The 17,646-nt window shown below is 40.0% G+C and overlaps 1 protein-coding gene across 4 annotated transcripts in view; it reads right to left on the minus strand.

Moving 5' to 3' along the window:
* Nucleotides 1-9,092: 9,092 nt before the first annotated feature.
* SOAT1 (sterol O-acyltransferase 1) overlaps nucleotides 9,093-17,646 on the minus strand; it is a 57,628-nt gene continuing 49,074 nt past the window's right edge. For all 4 annotated transcript variants that reach the window (XM_079914374.1, XM_079914375.1, XM_079914372.1 and 1 more), the window contains 6 exons: nucleotides 16,504-16,633; nucleotides 14,803-14,900; nucleotides 13,593-13,691; nucleotides 12,419-12,554; nucleotides 11,666-11,811; nucleotides 9,093-10,141 (listed from right to left, as the gene is read on the minus strand). In XM_079914374.1, the coding sequence (XP_079770500.1) occupies nucleotides 10,085-10,141; nucleotides 11,666-11,811; nucleotides 12,419-12,554; nucleotides 13,593-13,691; nucleotides 14,803-14,900; nucleotides 16,504-16,633 (666 nt within the window). In that variant the 3' untranslated portion in view covers nucleotides 9,093-10,084. The remainder of the gene's footprint in view (nucleotides 10,142-11,665; nucleotides 11,812-12,418; nucleotides 12,555-13,592; nucleotides 13,692-14,802; nucleotides 14,901-16,503; nucleotides 16,634-17,646) is intronic.

Raw genomic sequence — 17,646 nt, forward strand, 5'->3', positions numbered from 1 at the left:
CTAAGAAACAGTCTCTCGGGGATCCCATGTGTTTTAAATCTCAACATAGATTCAACAGCAATGAAAAATAAAAATGTTTAATCGGGCCGTTCTCACGGAGTCAGAAAGTGTCTGGATCCAGGCGCTTCCGCGGCAGGCGGTCGCTCTCCCCCTGCCCCGGGAAGACTTCTTAGGCTTGTGACCAAAGGCGAGGTAGGACTTGAGCAAGTTTCTCGCATCACTCTGTCCCACTTTTTTGTTGTTTCCTCTGTTATTCTAAAAGCCACATTCAGGGGGAAATTGGGTAAACAAAAACTCTGTGTTCCCATCAGTTGAGGCATTATTGCAGAAGCTGCTCCTGTCCTTGGCATTTCCATCGAGTCTTCCTTGGATTATTAAGCACCGCCCGCGCCCCTCTCCCCATCCTACTCTTAACTTTCCGTGCAGGGGGAAGGCATTCCTAGGTCTAGACTTTTTTTGGCTGGAGGCAGGTAAGGAGACTGCACTTCAGGCAGAGCCAACCCAAGTCAAATCGTTGGGTCTTACTGCTTAAAAACCTGTTCTCAGGAAGTAATGGGATAAACACATTAGAACGGAGGAGCTGAGAGCCCGCCTCTTACCACCACCAGGATTAGCCAACCAAACTTGGGTCTGCTCGCCCAAAGCATAGCCTGGTTGTGATGAAGGAAAATAGAGTTTATTGCAAGGTGCTAAGCAAGGAGTATAGGCTCAAAAGACCTGAACTCCCCAGTGGCTTTCAGGGAAGGGTTTTTAAAGGCAGGGTTTTTAAAGGGTTTTTAAAGGAGAGAGTCGCAGGTGCCTGATCAGCTTGTGGACATTTTTCTGATTGATTTCTGGTTGTTGGGGAGATAGCCAGGTGGTATTTCGGGAGGCAACATCATCAGCCTTATGGTTCCAAACGGTCTGGGGTCTGTGTGCTTTTGTTAGCATGCAGTCAACTTCTTCCATTTGGTGGGGGAGTTAGTATATGTAAAAAACTCAAGGATATGGCTCAGAATATTATCTATAGCCTTTGGGTAGGAACTAAGGGCCATTGACTTTTGCTTTATAGCTAAACTATTATTTTACTTGACTGTTTTCCTTTCTTTCTGCATTTTCTCACTTCTCTGAATTTGCTCTTTGGAACTTGGGGAAGGCCTAGGAGGCTGACGCTTTTCTGCAAACAAGAGGCAGGGGATGGGGGTGTGGAGCAGTGTCTTTCCCCCGGAAGGCTTCACAGGGTCCTACTGCTTGGTTTCAGGATCATTTTGTATTAGGATGAAACCTTAATGCCAAGTAATGCTGGTGGATTCCCAGCATCTAGATGCCTCTAGTCTGAAAAATAAATTTCAGGAGGGAAGAAAACTTCTCTTGTTCAGTCATCATATTCCTTAGTACCAAGCATAGTGCCTGGCACAAACACCTTCAATACATGATGTTTGAAAATCAGCTGGACAGTTCTAATGCTTCTGTGTTTATATGCTTAAGTCTCTGGGTTTTGGGAGACTCATAATAGCTCACAGAAATATGAGCAAAGTGTTGAAAACAAAAACAGTACAATCTCTATGCCCCTTTTAATTCTTCTAAACACCTTGGGTATCTAAACATTTTAGCCTTTAGCCCTATATCCCATCATCCTAGGTTTTTTCTAGATTTTCCAAGAATTAAAATACACATAGCACACACATATTTCACCTTAAGGACTGGCAACCATCAAAACAGGTGAGGGGGCAGAAGCAAGGCACAAGCAGGTGGAAGGTAATTTTCCTCCAAAGTTTGTCTTCCTCCCTCCTCACTGGTGTCCTGACTCTACATTAGAGTTTGGAACCATAACCAGGATACTGAACTTCAGAGGTCCCAAAACTCCAGCATCAGTTTATACATGGTTTATCAAGCTTTTACATATTAGAAGAACAAAGTAATTCATCTTTCACATTCTTAAGTTTTAAAAAATCTAAAGTAGGGCATTGATAAGATGGGGATAAGTGAACAGATTCAAGAGATACATAGAAAGTAAAATCTAGGGACTTCCCAGGTGGCGCAGTGCTTAGGAATCCACCTGCCAATGCAGGGGACACGGGTTCGAGCCCCGTCCGGGAAGATCCCACATGCCACCGAGCAACTGAGCCCGTGCGCCACAACTACTGAGCCTGTGCTCTAGAGCCTTTGTGCCACCACTACTGAGGCCCGCGCGCCTGAAGCCTGTGCTCCGCAACAAGAGAAGCCACCGCAATGAGAAGCCCTTGCACTGCAACAAACAGTAGCCCCCGTTCACTGCAACTAGAGAAAGCACGCATGCGGCAACGAAGCCCCAAACACAGCCAAAAAAGAAAGTAAAATCTATAGGATTTGGGAAGTGATTGGATCTATGATGTGAAGAAAAAGACATCAAATGTTACTTCTCATTTTCTATCCTGTGCAATGGTGTGGTGATTACACATACCAGTTCCTGACCAAAGGTCTGGGTTAAAGTTGTAGAAGTATATGAAATATAACTACAAGAAAAGATAACATAAGAACATTACAATAAGACCATAACTATTGAAGAATACAACTGCTACTCTTGGGAAACTCCTCTCATCATTGTGAATTATACACAATGATGAACGCTAAAATGTTGTTAAGATAAAGTATTACTGAGGTCTTTGATGGAAAATACCATAGCAAAATGCAAGCAGATAATAATTTTCCTAAATAGAAAATTTCAAGACATAGTAAAAGTGACACAGTTATAAACAGGGCTAACTGTGCTTCTTGATGTTGGCTGACTTCTGTGGCAGCTTTATACCACTCAGCAGTAGGGTCTTCCAGGGCTTCAGGTGGACAAAACAATATCTCGGAAGAGAGCCAGTCAGTGAAATCACCAAACATACCCTGAACTAGGACCAAACAAACACAGCGTGTGCTTATGCACCAATCTTTACCAACTCATTTCCTAAGTGTGAACAAGGGTGATACACACATCCATGTGTGCTTAAATACAGCACGCAAAGCTCCCTGGAGTCTGAGTGGGAAGTAGGCCAGTATCTGTATTTAACATAACAGAAAAATGAAGGTATCAATCACAAATGTTTAAAAGGAGACGGTGAGAAAGAAACCTGGACACTGCTCAGCAAACACTACCCAGGGGAAGAGTAGTATGGAAGAGTATTGCTTCCATAAAACAATGGCATCTGTAAAACTGAAATGATGCTTCAGTCTGTATTAGTTTTTATGTCTTGCAATTCACCGAAGTACCCTCCTTCGGATTTCACCTTATAATAGAGAGACCATTAAGGCGGGAGGGTTAGACCCGCGATAGAGGTTCCTGCTCAGCCATTGGTCGGCGCCACAGGGGGCCCCCTTCAGCCATTGGTCGGTGCCACAGTGGGCCCCTCCCCCAAGCGAGCCAGCGTCAATGGGCGACCCTTAGAGGGGCTGCTAGAGTGGTGGTCGTCGGGTGGAGAGTAAGAGGCAGATTCCAGCCTTCTCCCTGGGGCCCTCCAGCTCCAGCTTCGGGCTCCACAGAGGCCTCACCAGGACCGCCCACTGGCCGGGCCCAGGCCCTGAGGCGGCAGTGAACCTCTCCCCCATCTGTGCCTCTGCAGCCTAATGGCAGCGGCCATCTGCATGGGACACAGCCTGGGGCATCTGGGCCCCACCGTTTGGGCAGCCTGAGGAGCCTGAGGGCCAGCTGGGTCCTGGGCGCCTGGCTCCCTCAGCCATGACAGCTGGGCAGTGTCTGGGGACCTGGCCCTGAGGGAGCCACCAACTGAGATCTGCCTCTTCAGCCAGGCCTGGGCACTGGGAGGACCCAGACTGGGTGCTAGACGAATGCTCCGGGGCACGGTAACCACCCACCCTCCCCGCGCCCCACCTCGCAGGGACTCCCTTCTCTTAGCCAGGCCTAGACCTCGGAGGGCGAAAGTTGAGCCTTGGAACCTTGCCCTTTCCTGTCAGAACAAAGGATAACGTTTATTTGTTATGTCCCTGTAAACCTGTCCCTGTTAAGTCCCACGATGTTACAGGAACATGGTGACCTGACCATGACCGGACCTCAAGAACAAAGGATCTGACACCAAGAAGTTTGCAACAACTAACCATGCCCCTCCCTCATCTTCCCTGTAAAAGGGCTTTGCTGAAAGACTTCAGGGAATTTGGGTTTTTTTTTAAGGCATGAGCCACCCATCTCCCTGCATGGCCCTGCAATAAACCTTTCTCTGTCCCAAACTCCAGCGTTTTGGTGGTGTTTGGCCTCACTGTGCGTCAGGAACACAGTTGCGTTTCGGTAACAACATGGCTGTGCCTTGAGGAAGAAATAGGCTTTTTGTCTGGTTCACAGCCTATCTTCAGTGCGCATCACATGGTGTTGATGCCATCTAGGCAAAAAAAAATCATCTTTCTCATTGTACAGTAAGCTGGGCTTCTGCAAGAGAGTAAATTTAGTGACCATGGCCAACCTGAGTATGCCACCCCAAGTGCAGTTTCTCATGCTACATTTACAAACTGGTGTTCCAGTTCTATAAGTCAGATTCATGAATGCAGTTAACTTGGGTCCAAACACAAGCTCAGCCTAAAAGGACAAGATCCTAAACTTTAGTAAATTCATCAAGGAAAATTGCCACACTGTGGCTTCACCCCCAGTGGCAAAGAACAGTCACTTGGTCCAAGAATCAGGGGCACATCTAATTTCCGAAGGGACTCCCCCCTTCCCACTCCTCTGGCACTGCAGAGGCAGGTGGGTAGAGCCAGACCATGGAGGCTAACTCAGTACTTCTTGGCTGTTATACTATGATATATGCTTCTATGTATAGAATGTTGTGATGTCAAATCCTACTCATAGTAGTTTCCTATTATAAGGAGATTCTTTGGAGGGAACAGAAGCAACGTATCTTGCTTCAAAATTAGTTTTCCCAAGTCTTGTTTGAAAAGGCACACTTCCCAGTCAACAGATTTTCTCTTTTCATTAGAAACCTAAATCCATTTCTACCCACTGGGGAGCGGGGTGGGCAGTACACTTTTAGAAATACCCATTCACAAGTTTTAAAAGGCCAACAGGAAAAGAAGTCAAGCAACAAATAATGACCACAGAAAGAAAGGAGGCTCAAGAACCAGGGTCACTGCTTTTCTTGATGCAAATACAAAATCACAACTGGGCCCCATTATTTCTTTGTAATCTGTAACGTGGCTCCCTCCATTATCCTGAAAAAGAAAATTCTAACAACATTGTAAATCAACTATACTCCAATAAAAATTATTGGCTATATTCAGCATATAAAGCTGTGTGCTATTAAGGTGAAAACCATTTATGAACATGAAACACATAGTTAATATAAGGTTAATATCAAACTTGAGTTACTTTTAAAATGAGACATGGTGTTTTTCCAAATTTATTTACCACATTCTTCACATATGCAATTATTTTGCCCTTTTGTATGTATTCTTTTTAAAGTTTAAAAAATGTTAATGCTAATACAATGTGTGCTAAACAAAGTGATGATACCAGTGATTAGACAAAGATATAGGGGGTGGGGGAGGAGGAATTGTAATTCAGGAAAAGAGCAAACAAGAACGAATTAGAAAAAACATCGTTAATTACAGGATAACCCTTATAACAACTTCAGATTCCCGGGACTTTTCTGCAGCTCTTAAAACACTATGGGTTTAATGCACATGCTGGAAAGGTACCAACACATGAAGGAAGCTGCCTTACTGGCCCCAATGGCAGAGCCTTGGCTAGGGCTTCAGCTCTCTTCCCACCCAAGTGGCATGTTTGCACATGGGAATTCAAACTGTATCCCTAAGAGAAGAGAAATACACCTACCATCTCATTAAGACAAACTAAAAGAACACCACAAAGCATGGTGAAGTATCTGCTAGCATAAAGGCTAGAAGAAAGCATTTAGAAAAAGAGTACGGAGACAGTTTTAGATTTTTTAAAAAACTGCATAACTTCTGAAATTAAGCCTTTATTTTTCTCAAATCCAAATTAGCTATTTAAAAGTCTTTATACTTAACAAGAAAAGAAGGAAACTTTATTAAGGGTTTTACAGATTGTACAGCTTTCCTACTAACCTAAAGCTTATGAATTTTATCAGTATCTACCGATTTTCACACTGGACATTAAATTCAGGGTGGGGAAAAGCACGGGTGGACCAAGTAAGGACTCCTCTCCACTGCAACCAGAGTAGCTGTATTCTACCTCCTTCATAAACTGGCTTCCAACACTCTGTGACCTGATAGAGACTTTAGTGATGTTAGAAACTAATCAAATACTTACATAAGCTTCACTAACAATATTCATTTTATTCCTCAAAACATTTACGTCCCAGTTCCCTCCATTTCTGAGCCATAATCATAAAGCCTAGAGATAAGATATGTGAAAGAATGTCCAAGGCAGGTCTTTCTTTGATAGTAAATATATATACACACACACATATATAACTATTATATAAATTACATGAAATTTTGCATCAGCAAGCAAGTCATTGAACTATCTTCCATTAAGAAATTCATTCTGCCTTCCAAGACTAGAAGCATCCTTACACTGGCAGAAGTAAGGCCTCATTAGCTTCCGTCCTCTCCATAATTTCTAAAACTTAAGTATAAAGTATACACACTAGTTCTAAACACGATTTAATACTTAGGTAAAAGCATCTCTTTTCAGAAGCTTGCCACTCTACCCTAATGCTAAACAGATAAATCTGAAAGTATCAATAATTTTGGAGAGCTGGAAACAAGAATGCTTTTAGCAATCCTGTTAAATTCTTACCAATTCTATTATGTGAGAGCCTGTATCTATCAAGGTGCAAAGCCAATTCACCATCAGCCTGAGAGTCTATTTAAAAGTATATATTCTTGGGAGTGTGCAGCATTTGAAACACCCTCCCGCCATCCCAGGTCTTTTTTTAAGGATTCCAATGAAATAATAGTAACGATTTAGGTTTGGAATTTATGGAGAGTAAGAAAATAACGAGGCCCTATTTCTGCCTGGGCTAGTGGTTTGCAGCAACCGAATGAGGTAGTTATTAATCCCCATTTTACAGATGAGGAAAACTGTGGCTCTGATAAATTAAGCAACTTTGGGTGCCACTGCTAGTAAGTATGGGGCTATCTTAATCACAAGGCTGTGCATGGACTTTTTTCACCACACCAGTGGTTTTCAAACTGGGTATTTGGGGGTAAGAGGAAATGGATATAACCAAACAAGGGCTCCAGCCCTGCATCCCTGTCTCAACCAGAAGCAGCATGATTTACACGCTGGGCTTAAGCCTAACAATTTTTTTTTAAAGGTTTCGAAAGTAACATGTATAAATTACTATACCACACCAGGCCACCTGCTTACTACAGCTATGTTAGTTCATCTCCGTTATTTTCCTCCAAAGAAAACAATGAACTTTACTCAAAATTACTTATGACCGCACAAAACAAAAATATTTTTGCATAAAAGACTTCAACAATTCATGCTATGTAGCCCACATGACCAACTTCTAAAACATAAATGTTGTTAGGTTTCCTATAAAGACTTCAGGATTCAATTTTTCAGGTAAGTATAATTTTTAAACTATGATAAAAACTGCCTATACTAAATGAATTACTTCTACAACATAATCTGTGTATGCAAATATAGAATACTTACTTTACACACTTGTACTTTCTTAACCTGCAAATATCATCCACTTTCACCCTGTAACTATGGAAAATGGAAAAAACATTTCCACTACTCCTTTTGCTTCCAAATGTTGTGGTTACCGAGAGGGGTAAAAGCAGCCTCAATTTTCTAATTAAGCTCTAACATGAGGAAGCAACTTTACCTAGGCAATTGCAGTAATTAATCCACCAAAAACAAACAAAAAACCCCTCCATTTTTCCTCACTACCCAGAATTGAGAATAAGAGCTTCTAACAAATTTATGACAAAGTTAGAGATATTAGTTGTTCTCTTAGATAACACACCCAAACTAATGATTACTATCATTAATACTTTATAGGAAAGAAATTTTAAACTCATTACTTTTCTTTTTTTTAAAAAAATTATTTATTTATTATTTTATTTTGGGCTGCATTGGGTCTTTGTTGCCGTGTGCGGGCTTTCTCTAGTTGCGGCAAGCGGGGGCTCCTCTTGGTTGTGGTGTGCAGGCTTCTCACTGTGGTGGCTTTTCTTGTTGTGGAGCACAGGCTCTAGGTGTGCGTAGTTGTGGCACACGGGCTTCAGTAGTTGTGGCACGCGGACTCAGTAGTTGTGGCTCTGGGCTCTAGAGAGCAGGCTCAGTAGTTGTGGTGCATGGGCTTAGTTGCTCCGCAGCATGTGGGATCTTCCTGGACAAGGGCTCGAACCCGTGTCCCCTGCATTGGCAGGTGGAGTCTTAACCACTGCGCCACGAGGGAAGTCCTGGAATATCCTTTTAAAAATAACCTTCTTTGAGGTACACTTTTGTCTGTTGAGGTTGGATTTGCCCAAACTCAACTGGACCAAAGGTATGGGAAACTTAGCTGAGACCTTGCGGTATAAATTAAGTTGTGACTATTAAGAAACTTTACTTACCTTCTTGTGAGATTCAAACTAACTTTTTGAAAACAATTTGAAAAAGATTTCTCAAAACTTTCTGGATAGCAGTAGGGCTGCTAGAATACCAAGATAGTTTCTCAAGTTGGCTGCTTCTCAAATTTTGGGTAATTCATAAGCCTCCCTTCTTTGGGTTGAACCTACATGGTCTTCAAAAACCCTTCCAGGGTGGGAGGGAGGGAGACGCAACAGGGAAGACATATGGGAACATATGTTTATGTATGACTGATTCACTTTGTTATAAAGCAGAAACTAACACACCATTGTAAAGCAATTATACCCCAATAAAGATGTTAAAAAAAAAAAAAAAAAAAAAAAAAAAAAAAAAACCCTTCCAAAGCTCAGTCTTTACCAACATAATCATGTGTCATTCAAACAACCAAAATAATTCCTACACACCACACTGTATTAGCTATAGGCATCTGATAACATGGAGCATCACATAATAAAGTACATTTTCTTGAAAGTGATCACCTATTAATTTATTGCAACTAAAGTACACTACCATTAGAAGTATAATAATTGAAAAAAAAGTATAATAATTGAGCAAATGCAGAAGCCAGCTTCTGTATCTTTAATATTCCCTTTAATATTAATGGTGGTGATTAATACTTATGTAACAGACTTACTAGTCTGAAAAATAATTCATGTCAGTATTTATTAGATAAAATAACTGTACCAAAGGTTACTTCTAAATAACTTCAAAGAAGTTATTACCTGAAAGTTTAAACAACAAAAGTTATCTTCCACGTAAGTTCCACAATAAAATAATTTAAACACATTATTGACTCTGCAAGTTCTTTTAAAAATTACTTTAGAAATTAAAAGAGGAAATATTTTTCTTTGTCCTGTGCCACTTCTTTTTCCCTTCCTACTTCTGTCCCCTTCAATATATAATATTATGGATGCAAACTCAAGAATTCAAGGTGAAAGGGATAATTTTGCTTCACAGATATCACGACCTACACTGTATAGCAAAAACAAGATAAAAATAGAACTGAACTTTAAAAAAAAAATACAAATTAGGATATATAACAAGATTATCTTTGGAAAAATAGATATTTTCTCTTTACTAGAAATAGCAAAACATTCCACATTATTTTCTTTCCCAATTGCATGGTTAATGAGCATACATTCCAACAATGCACATGAAAAAATTTCTAAGCCAGGGGTACTTAAATGATTTCTTCATCAATGTTTTGGCTAATTCAGTGGCCAAGAAAGCATGATGTTTAGTCTCAAATTAGATGCAATCAAGAAACAAAACAGAATTTCTGATGTTTAAGCTGATATGACCCAGCAAAAATCTGTCATTATATCAGCTACAAGTCTCCCTTCTCCCAAAAAGGAAAAAATTAAGAACTGCTTAAAAGTGTACAAGCTTCCAGGAAACTTCTAACAGCTCAGCTTCAGGTGACCTAGTAATGGAGTGAGCCATCTGTAAAGCCTGGAGTGGTCCAAATAACACAGATAACTTCAGTAACGGCTGGAAACAGATGCTGGCCCCAAATCAGGTAGAATACCCAATCTTCAGTCAAGGAAGGAAACAAAGTCCAAGCTTCTAAAACACATAACGACAAGTCCAGGAACGTGGCCGGATGTAATCCAGAAATGTGGGCTTTAAGGGGAAAAAAAAGAATGGAAGAGTAGTTTATTTGTGTGCACTGTACGTATGAGATATGGGGTAGATAGGGGGTGTTGATGTTACACATGGCACGTCTCTAAAATGCCTCCCAGCATTTCAGTAACCTTCAAGCTATAAGCAGCTCACTAATTCAAAAGATGTTCATCATTTTTATCTATAGCACAGATTTACTTGATTTAGAAGCTTTACATGAAGCTAAGTCCAGTAAACTCTACACAACTGCATGGACTCCTGACCAAATTCTAAAGAGGCACTACCTTTTTTCTGTATCTTGCATTTTGTTTTAGCACAGTCCTATTTTTAGTAGCCCTAAATCTAAATGGTGGTAGGTTAAGGATGATAATATACACAAATTACTATAATACAAAGCTTAAATTACTGAATTATCTAAACGAGGAACAGATGAAATACTATGAAAGTTCAGAAATAGAAAAGAGACTAGAGCAGGAATTTTAAAAAGCTTCATGGGGACTTCCCTGGTGGTGCAGTGGTTAAGACTCCACGCAGGAGGCCTGGGTTCGATCCCTGGTCAGGGAACTAGATCCCACATGCATGCCGCAACTAAGAGTTCGCATGCCACAAGCAAGGAGCCCATGTGCCACAACTAAGGAGCCGGCGAGCCGCAACTAAGACCCAGCGCAACCAAGCAACCAACCAACCAAATAAATAAATAAATAAGCTTCATGGACGACACTGCATCCTAATCAGATCTTGATAAAATCTGACAGGTGAAATCTGAGTGCAAAGAGCAGAGTGACCAGAGACAGAGTCCAGAGTCCAGAGCAGTTAGTTCAAATGCACAAAGGGGACTCATAGGAAATAAGGAGGGGATGCGAGGGCAGCATAGCAAAATCAGGGTGGACAGAAGCTTTGGGAGAGAAACTGATTAATTTGATTTTAAACATCTTCAGTTATAGGTATCCGTGAGAAATACCCAAGCAGATGTATCAAGAAGCCCCCCACCCCAAATATTTGGGAGTTTTCTACAAGCAGCCGAAAACTAAAGCTCTAAGAATGAGACTCTTACAAAATTACAAACAAGAAAAATACAACAAAAAAAGGGAAATGGGCTCCTAGGCATATGAGTCTAGCTGGACATTTTTATAGAGTTTATTACTTCGGGAAGGAAGAGGTAAAAGATGCATATTTGGGGGTGGGGGTGGATACACATGCCACTGGGAAAACCTTGGAGAAGACCTACATTTTCAGGGCACAGGAAGAATATTAGAAGGAGCTAAAGAAAAATCAGATAAAGAGAAAAAAAAAGAGAGAGAGAACCAAGAACTAGGAGAGTTCAATGGGAAGAAAACCAAAGAAAAGAAAAAGTTCAAGGACAGTGCAGTAAGATAAGTTACTGCTTTTACTCCACATTTCCCTCCCCTTAACATTAATTTATCACCATCTCCACTACTCCCTTCCCCTTAACACTGCCCACCAACCCTCACAATCAGGGGACAAATAGGTTACTTCACCACTCCAGCCTGATCGATGACTCACATTTTTCAAGGGGCAGTGCTGACGTGCATACCACTCTTGAGAATAAAAGCACAGGAGGACTCCATTGCCCGCGAAAAGGGAAGTCCACATCAGAACATTCCAAATTGGCCTTTTCCGACTATCATTGGCAATGAAGTTGAAAGCCACTGAAGTTAGGAAAACAACAAAAAATATATATAGTCATCAAAACAAAATCTACCAGGAGATGAGGGGCCTCAGATATCTGCTACAATCATTTAGTTATCATAAACAGCATCAACTGTGTATATACACGTTCTATGCTGGCCATTGGTCCCATAAGTACAAATGAAGCTTCACTGTTTAAATTTATTAATCAGTGATTATCTGGAAAGCAATCAGTATTCAGAACAGGTGAAAACATATTTCATGGACGCATTCCTATTCTAACTTGTCCCTCTCCACCGCACCCAAAAAAGGGTTAGTTTTTTTTCAGAGAGTGAACACTGAACAGAGTTTAAGAATGGCGAGGTTGTTTATAGTTTTTATGAGCTACCAAGTCAGTGTTATCAACAGTCTTCAAGAGCTTATTTAGTTCATTTCTCTACATCAAAGTGTAAGCATCCTGCAACAGAGTTGTACATAATTACTCAAAATTAATGTTCTTACCATCTGATAAACAAACATTGCCTTGAAATGGTATTACTATCTAGTTTTCTACTTTGATTTTATATTTTATTTTCTAAATTTCTTTTAGCATAATACTCAGTACTCAGGAGATGCCAAGATACTTACTTCCAAAGAACATGAAGAGCACGAAAAGCACTGGATAGAAAAAGTTCAAGCAAACAGCCAAGGCATATTCGTGCACTACAGCAGATACAGCAAAGACAGCTAACATGGCAGCTGACTTGAACTTCTTTGTGAAAAACTAGGGTAAAAGGAAAATATTAGAGGCAATTTTCAGAAAGTAAGTAATTAAACATGAAGTACATAAGACTTATAATTAACACACACTAAAGGCACCTATTATATTCATATTTGATTTTCTAAGTCTACTTGGAGTAATCCAATGTACTAAAATAATGACAAAAACATCTATGCTTAAAAATCCTTACTTTACTAAATGACATATTTTCAAAACCATTAATGTTGAAAGATCGAGCATATTTTCAAAAACATTAATAACTTATATTTGTAACTCACTATGGTTGACAAAACATAGTTTTCATTGCTAAATGGACACATCAAATCTAGAGTAGCATTGTACGGTAGATTGGGCAGGTACCATTTTTACAGGTAACAAAACTAAGATTTAGAAACAAGGGACTTGCCTCCATAAGTCAAATTACGTTTATAAATGAAAGAACATTCAAATACTGTGCTATTTGCACCACAACACACTGTCATTTAACCAAATAGTGCCCTTATTTAACAATTCAAACCTGCAATCCAGAGATACCAACGTTAATCAACCATGAGACTCAAGACTACGTTTCTTCAGTCTAAATAAAGTGATGCTCTAAAGAATGTCTCAAAGACATATATTAATAATCTATATCGGAGAGCTGTAAATCCGAACATAGGTGGTTTCTCCACTTCTAACAAAGGAAGAAAAACAAAAAAACAAATGGAAAAAGCTAGGGGAGATTATTTGCTGGCAATGAGACTCCAACAAAATGATCCATTACTGGTGGATCATTTCAACTTCTCCAAATGCCTGCACGCATTCTTACTTTGTAGTCATGTAAAATCAAAATCCAGAGCAAAAACATGGTCTTAGTCCTAGTAACTGTAGATACTGGTCTCTAAGCAGTGCTATTCAAAGCAGAAGGTTTCTTAAGACATTAACGGCTCACAAGAGCATTGAAGACAACTAAGTATAACTTCCTCCAGCTGCACAATAGTAATACTTTCTGGAAAAGAATCTCCATTTCTTAAACAACATTAACTAAATCTCGCTGCTTACCCAGAGAAAGTCCTTGTAAGCATAGTAATATAGCCAGTCATGGACCACCACATTCCAGGTCCTGTAATAGTTAGAGTATGATGTGGAGTTCCACCAGTCCTAAGGAAAAAAGCAAAGGTATACATATACACAGAACCAAAGCAAAACCTACTCCCAGGGAATATACACACATAATATAACACCTAGAGTGTGTTATGATAAATTGTTAGTCCATACACTGATGTCAGAAAAATCTTCAAAGGCATTTTGGTTATTAGTGTTCAATGTGACATTAATCCTAGTTCTATGGATGATTAAGTTCCCAGGTTCACTATCTCTTTATCACACAAGTTATGATGGAAGATACACAACATAATCATTAAATCTAATGTTCATCTAAATAACAATCAGTAAATCCCCCTTACCTTGCTAAAACACAATGAGAGAATTCTAAGGTCACACAGACTTAGATAGGGTGATAACCCTCAGAGCAGTTTGCTGGTATCATAGACAGCAAAATTTAAGTTGTACCACGAGTGAGATGGGGGCTACCTCCAACTCCTTGGTGCTCCTTTATATATATCCTGTTTCTTACTCTAAGATCAGACCAATGGAATAAGACATAAAATTTGCAACACACACTCGCTGCTTCTTTGAGAAAGGAGGGGTAGGCTTGGAGTGTTGCCAAAACATGAACAGACAAAATTCTAGAGGGCTTCAGGTGGGATTACAGAACACTGTGAACCACTCTGCCTCTACTCTACAACTTAATTCCAACTTTGGAAGTGTAAGAATACTATCTGAAGCAGAATTAATGCCTTTCAAAGTAAAGGAGGGAAAAGTTACTTCCTTCATGAACTGTTCAACAATCTTAAATAGAATAATTTGCTGAGATCACTCCTACAGCACCAGACAGCCGATTTCAAATGAATAAAAAGTCAGCAAAGTCTCAGAATGCCCTCTGGACACCTGCTTTCCCACTATAATCACCAATACAGGATCCAGCAGGAACCAAATGCAGTACTAAGGGAGATTTAGAGGTAGAAGAAAAGACAAGACTACGTCACTTAAATCAGTAATAGAATTTCAGACTTAATATTGGTAAAACCTGTGGAAGAAAACGATTTCACAACATTTATGTTAAAAAGCTAGTAGCTAACAATGCTCAAATACTTAACAACGAGTACACAAATAAAATGTGAGAAGGAAGATGAGTGCAAGTACACATTACCTTATAAAACATCCTGTCACCAAAGCGTAACATCTCAGCAAAGGCATTGAGCCAGCAGTGCAAAAAGGCAAAAAAACTAAGGAACAGTATCAGCACAGCTAAAAATAAGATGAACAATATTAAGACTCTTTCCAAACAGCTCACATACCAATCAGTTAATTATATGTCGTCATTTGCTTAGCTGGAATTATTTTGTAAAATAAAAGCTATTACTCCAGCTTACCCATTCCAGAAATGATACAGTGTATTTTGAAAGTTAATTATTTTAACCTAATAAAGAAATAACTTTCTTCCAAGTGGGTTTTATAGACAAAAATGACCCAGCCTGTTTTTAATGGAAATGCCTAGATGTATGGCTTAACTTGGTGGTAAAAGCCCTTTAAAATCTGGCTGTGTATTCCTCTAAACCAGCTGTGTAAAACTGGGAGAGATTTTGCCCCCAGGAGATGGCTGGCAATTCTGGAGACATTTTTGGTTATCACAATTCAAGAAGCGGGGCTTGTGCTATGATATCCAGTTGTTAGAGGCCAGGATGTGGCTAATATCCTACAATGCACGTGACAGCCCCCCAAAGAAAGAATTATCCAACCCAAAATGTCAATAGTGACAAGGTTAACTTATCTCTGCCTCTACTCCCAATGTAGCAAACATCGTCCGCAACTGAACTTCTGCCATTCCAAAATACTCCATGCCTTTGAATCCACCCCACTACCTGGAAGCAACTTTCCACCACCCCTCTGCCCGGCAAATGCCTATTTATTTTTCAATACCCAATGTTAAATGTCATCTCCACTATGAGACAAAGTTCAACAGCACCTTAGTATATTATATATTACACTATATTTTGAAATACCCATTTACATGCCCATCCTTTTCATTCACTTGTTTTTTCAAAAAATATTAGCCTACTATGTATAAGACAATGTAGGAGAGACTATGACTGGCTATAAGATACAATGCTTAAGCTTATGGAATTTGCAGCTTAGTGAGGAAGACACACATATGTAACACATATCCCATCAGAGGGACAGATAAAATAATTTATTGGAGTAAATCTTGAGGGGCAATCAGGGAGGATTACTAGCAGATGTCTGGGAGGGAGGGAGAGGAAGAAAGAACGTGATGGCAGAAAACAATACCAACATATAATGGGTAGAGGAAAGAGAAAAGAGTAAGTAAAGGAAACTGTAAATATAACTAAACTGCAAGCTTCCAGAGAATAAAGAGTATGTATGTCTGGTTCACTGCTATGTATGGTATGGCCAGAAAGACAGGAGCATAAGTGGCAAGACAGACTTCAAAATGTGGTCAACAGCACCCAATGCTTCATGGAGATCAAACGGAATAAGGGCTAAGCCAACTACTGGAGGAGATTAGAGATTTTAATAAAGGCCATTTCAATGGCCTGGTCAGATTAGGAGCAAGATTACAGTGAATAGTGAACGGGAAGATAAAGCATGAATACAGACTATCCACAGTCAGAGAAAGCAAAACTTGAGTGAAAGAAGACAAATGGAAAGATTGGCCAGGGACTGGAAGGATGCTTCACCTGTCAGATAGATGGAAAGAGGTTAAAGATGGGTATAGATGCATAGATGGGTTTATAGCGAAAAGCAGGTAAATCAAAGGTGCTCACACGCAATGGCTTTCTATTTTCCTTGCAACTTTATGAACAGCCAAATTAACCAGTACCCATGTTACCTGGCAAGATGGAGTTAAATATACATAAGACCAGAACACGAGCGCTGAAGGGCTCCTGTTTGATATTCCGAAACAAGGGGGTGCAGAGCCTTTCAAAGACGTAGTACACATAAAAAAAGCAACCAAAAACCTGGAACACAACAAAGATAATTATAATAAAGACAGCTTGATCAGGAACGATAAAAAGTGATTTTTTTCCTTCAAAAGAACATATAGACGTGACCTGTAAACTAACGTTTACACATATATTCCATTTAACACTAGTATATAAGATTGCCGAACTGTAATCCTTCAGAGATAGTACTCAAGCCTAATTTCTACCATACCTATTCCCAACCCTTTACCAGATGGCATTTTTAAAAGATCAGACTCTGGAATCTCTTTTTCCTGCTACATGAAACTCATAACAAAAGAACCTATTTCATAAATGGGTATTTGATTGACACAAGATTTTAAAATGGGATCTTCTGGGATTTATGATTCTGATAAGGGGTTGAGGGAGTGTCATACCACATCCACACAGATATACATCCAAAAATAAAATAAAAAACAGAACGGGAGGGGGAATTTAATGTAGATGCATACTGAAGTAACCAGATGGAATTATTTTACTTAAAAAAATTTTTTTTTTAATTGTAGAAAATTAGTTTTGATGTATTGGCAAAGCAAACACCATTTACTGAACTGGGAATAGTTTAAAGACTTCAGTAAGAGTTCTAGGGCTTCCCTGGTGGTGCAGTGGTTGAGGATCTGCCTGCCAATGAAGGGGACACGGGTTCGAGCCCTGGTCTGGGAAGATCCCACATGCTGCGATCCCACTACATCCCTAGTAGCAACTAGGCCCATGAGCCACAACTACTGAGCCTGCGCGTCTGGAGCCTGTGCTCCGCAACAAGAGAGGCCGCGATAGTGAGACACCCGCACATCGGGATGAAAAAGCGGCCCCCGCTCGCCGCAACTAGAGAAAGCCCTCGCACAGAAACGAAGACCCAACACAGCCAAAAATAAATAATAAATAAATTTTTTAAAAAAAGAGTTCTAGAGCTCCCAGGAGACATGAATTAAACAACACTTTAAATATATTTATTATTATATTCAAATCCCCATCTCCCACCAGCCAACAAACCATAAGCACACAAAAAA

The sequence above is a fragment of the Stenella coeruleoalba genome (assembly GCF_951394435.1).
Source record: "Stenella coeruleoalba genome assembly, chromosome: 1".
NCBI classification, from domain to species: Eukaryota; Metazoa; Chordata; class Mammalia; order Artiodactyla; family Delphinidae; genus Stenella; species Stenella coeruleoalba.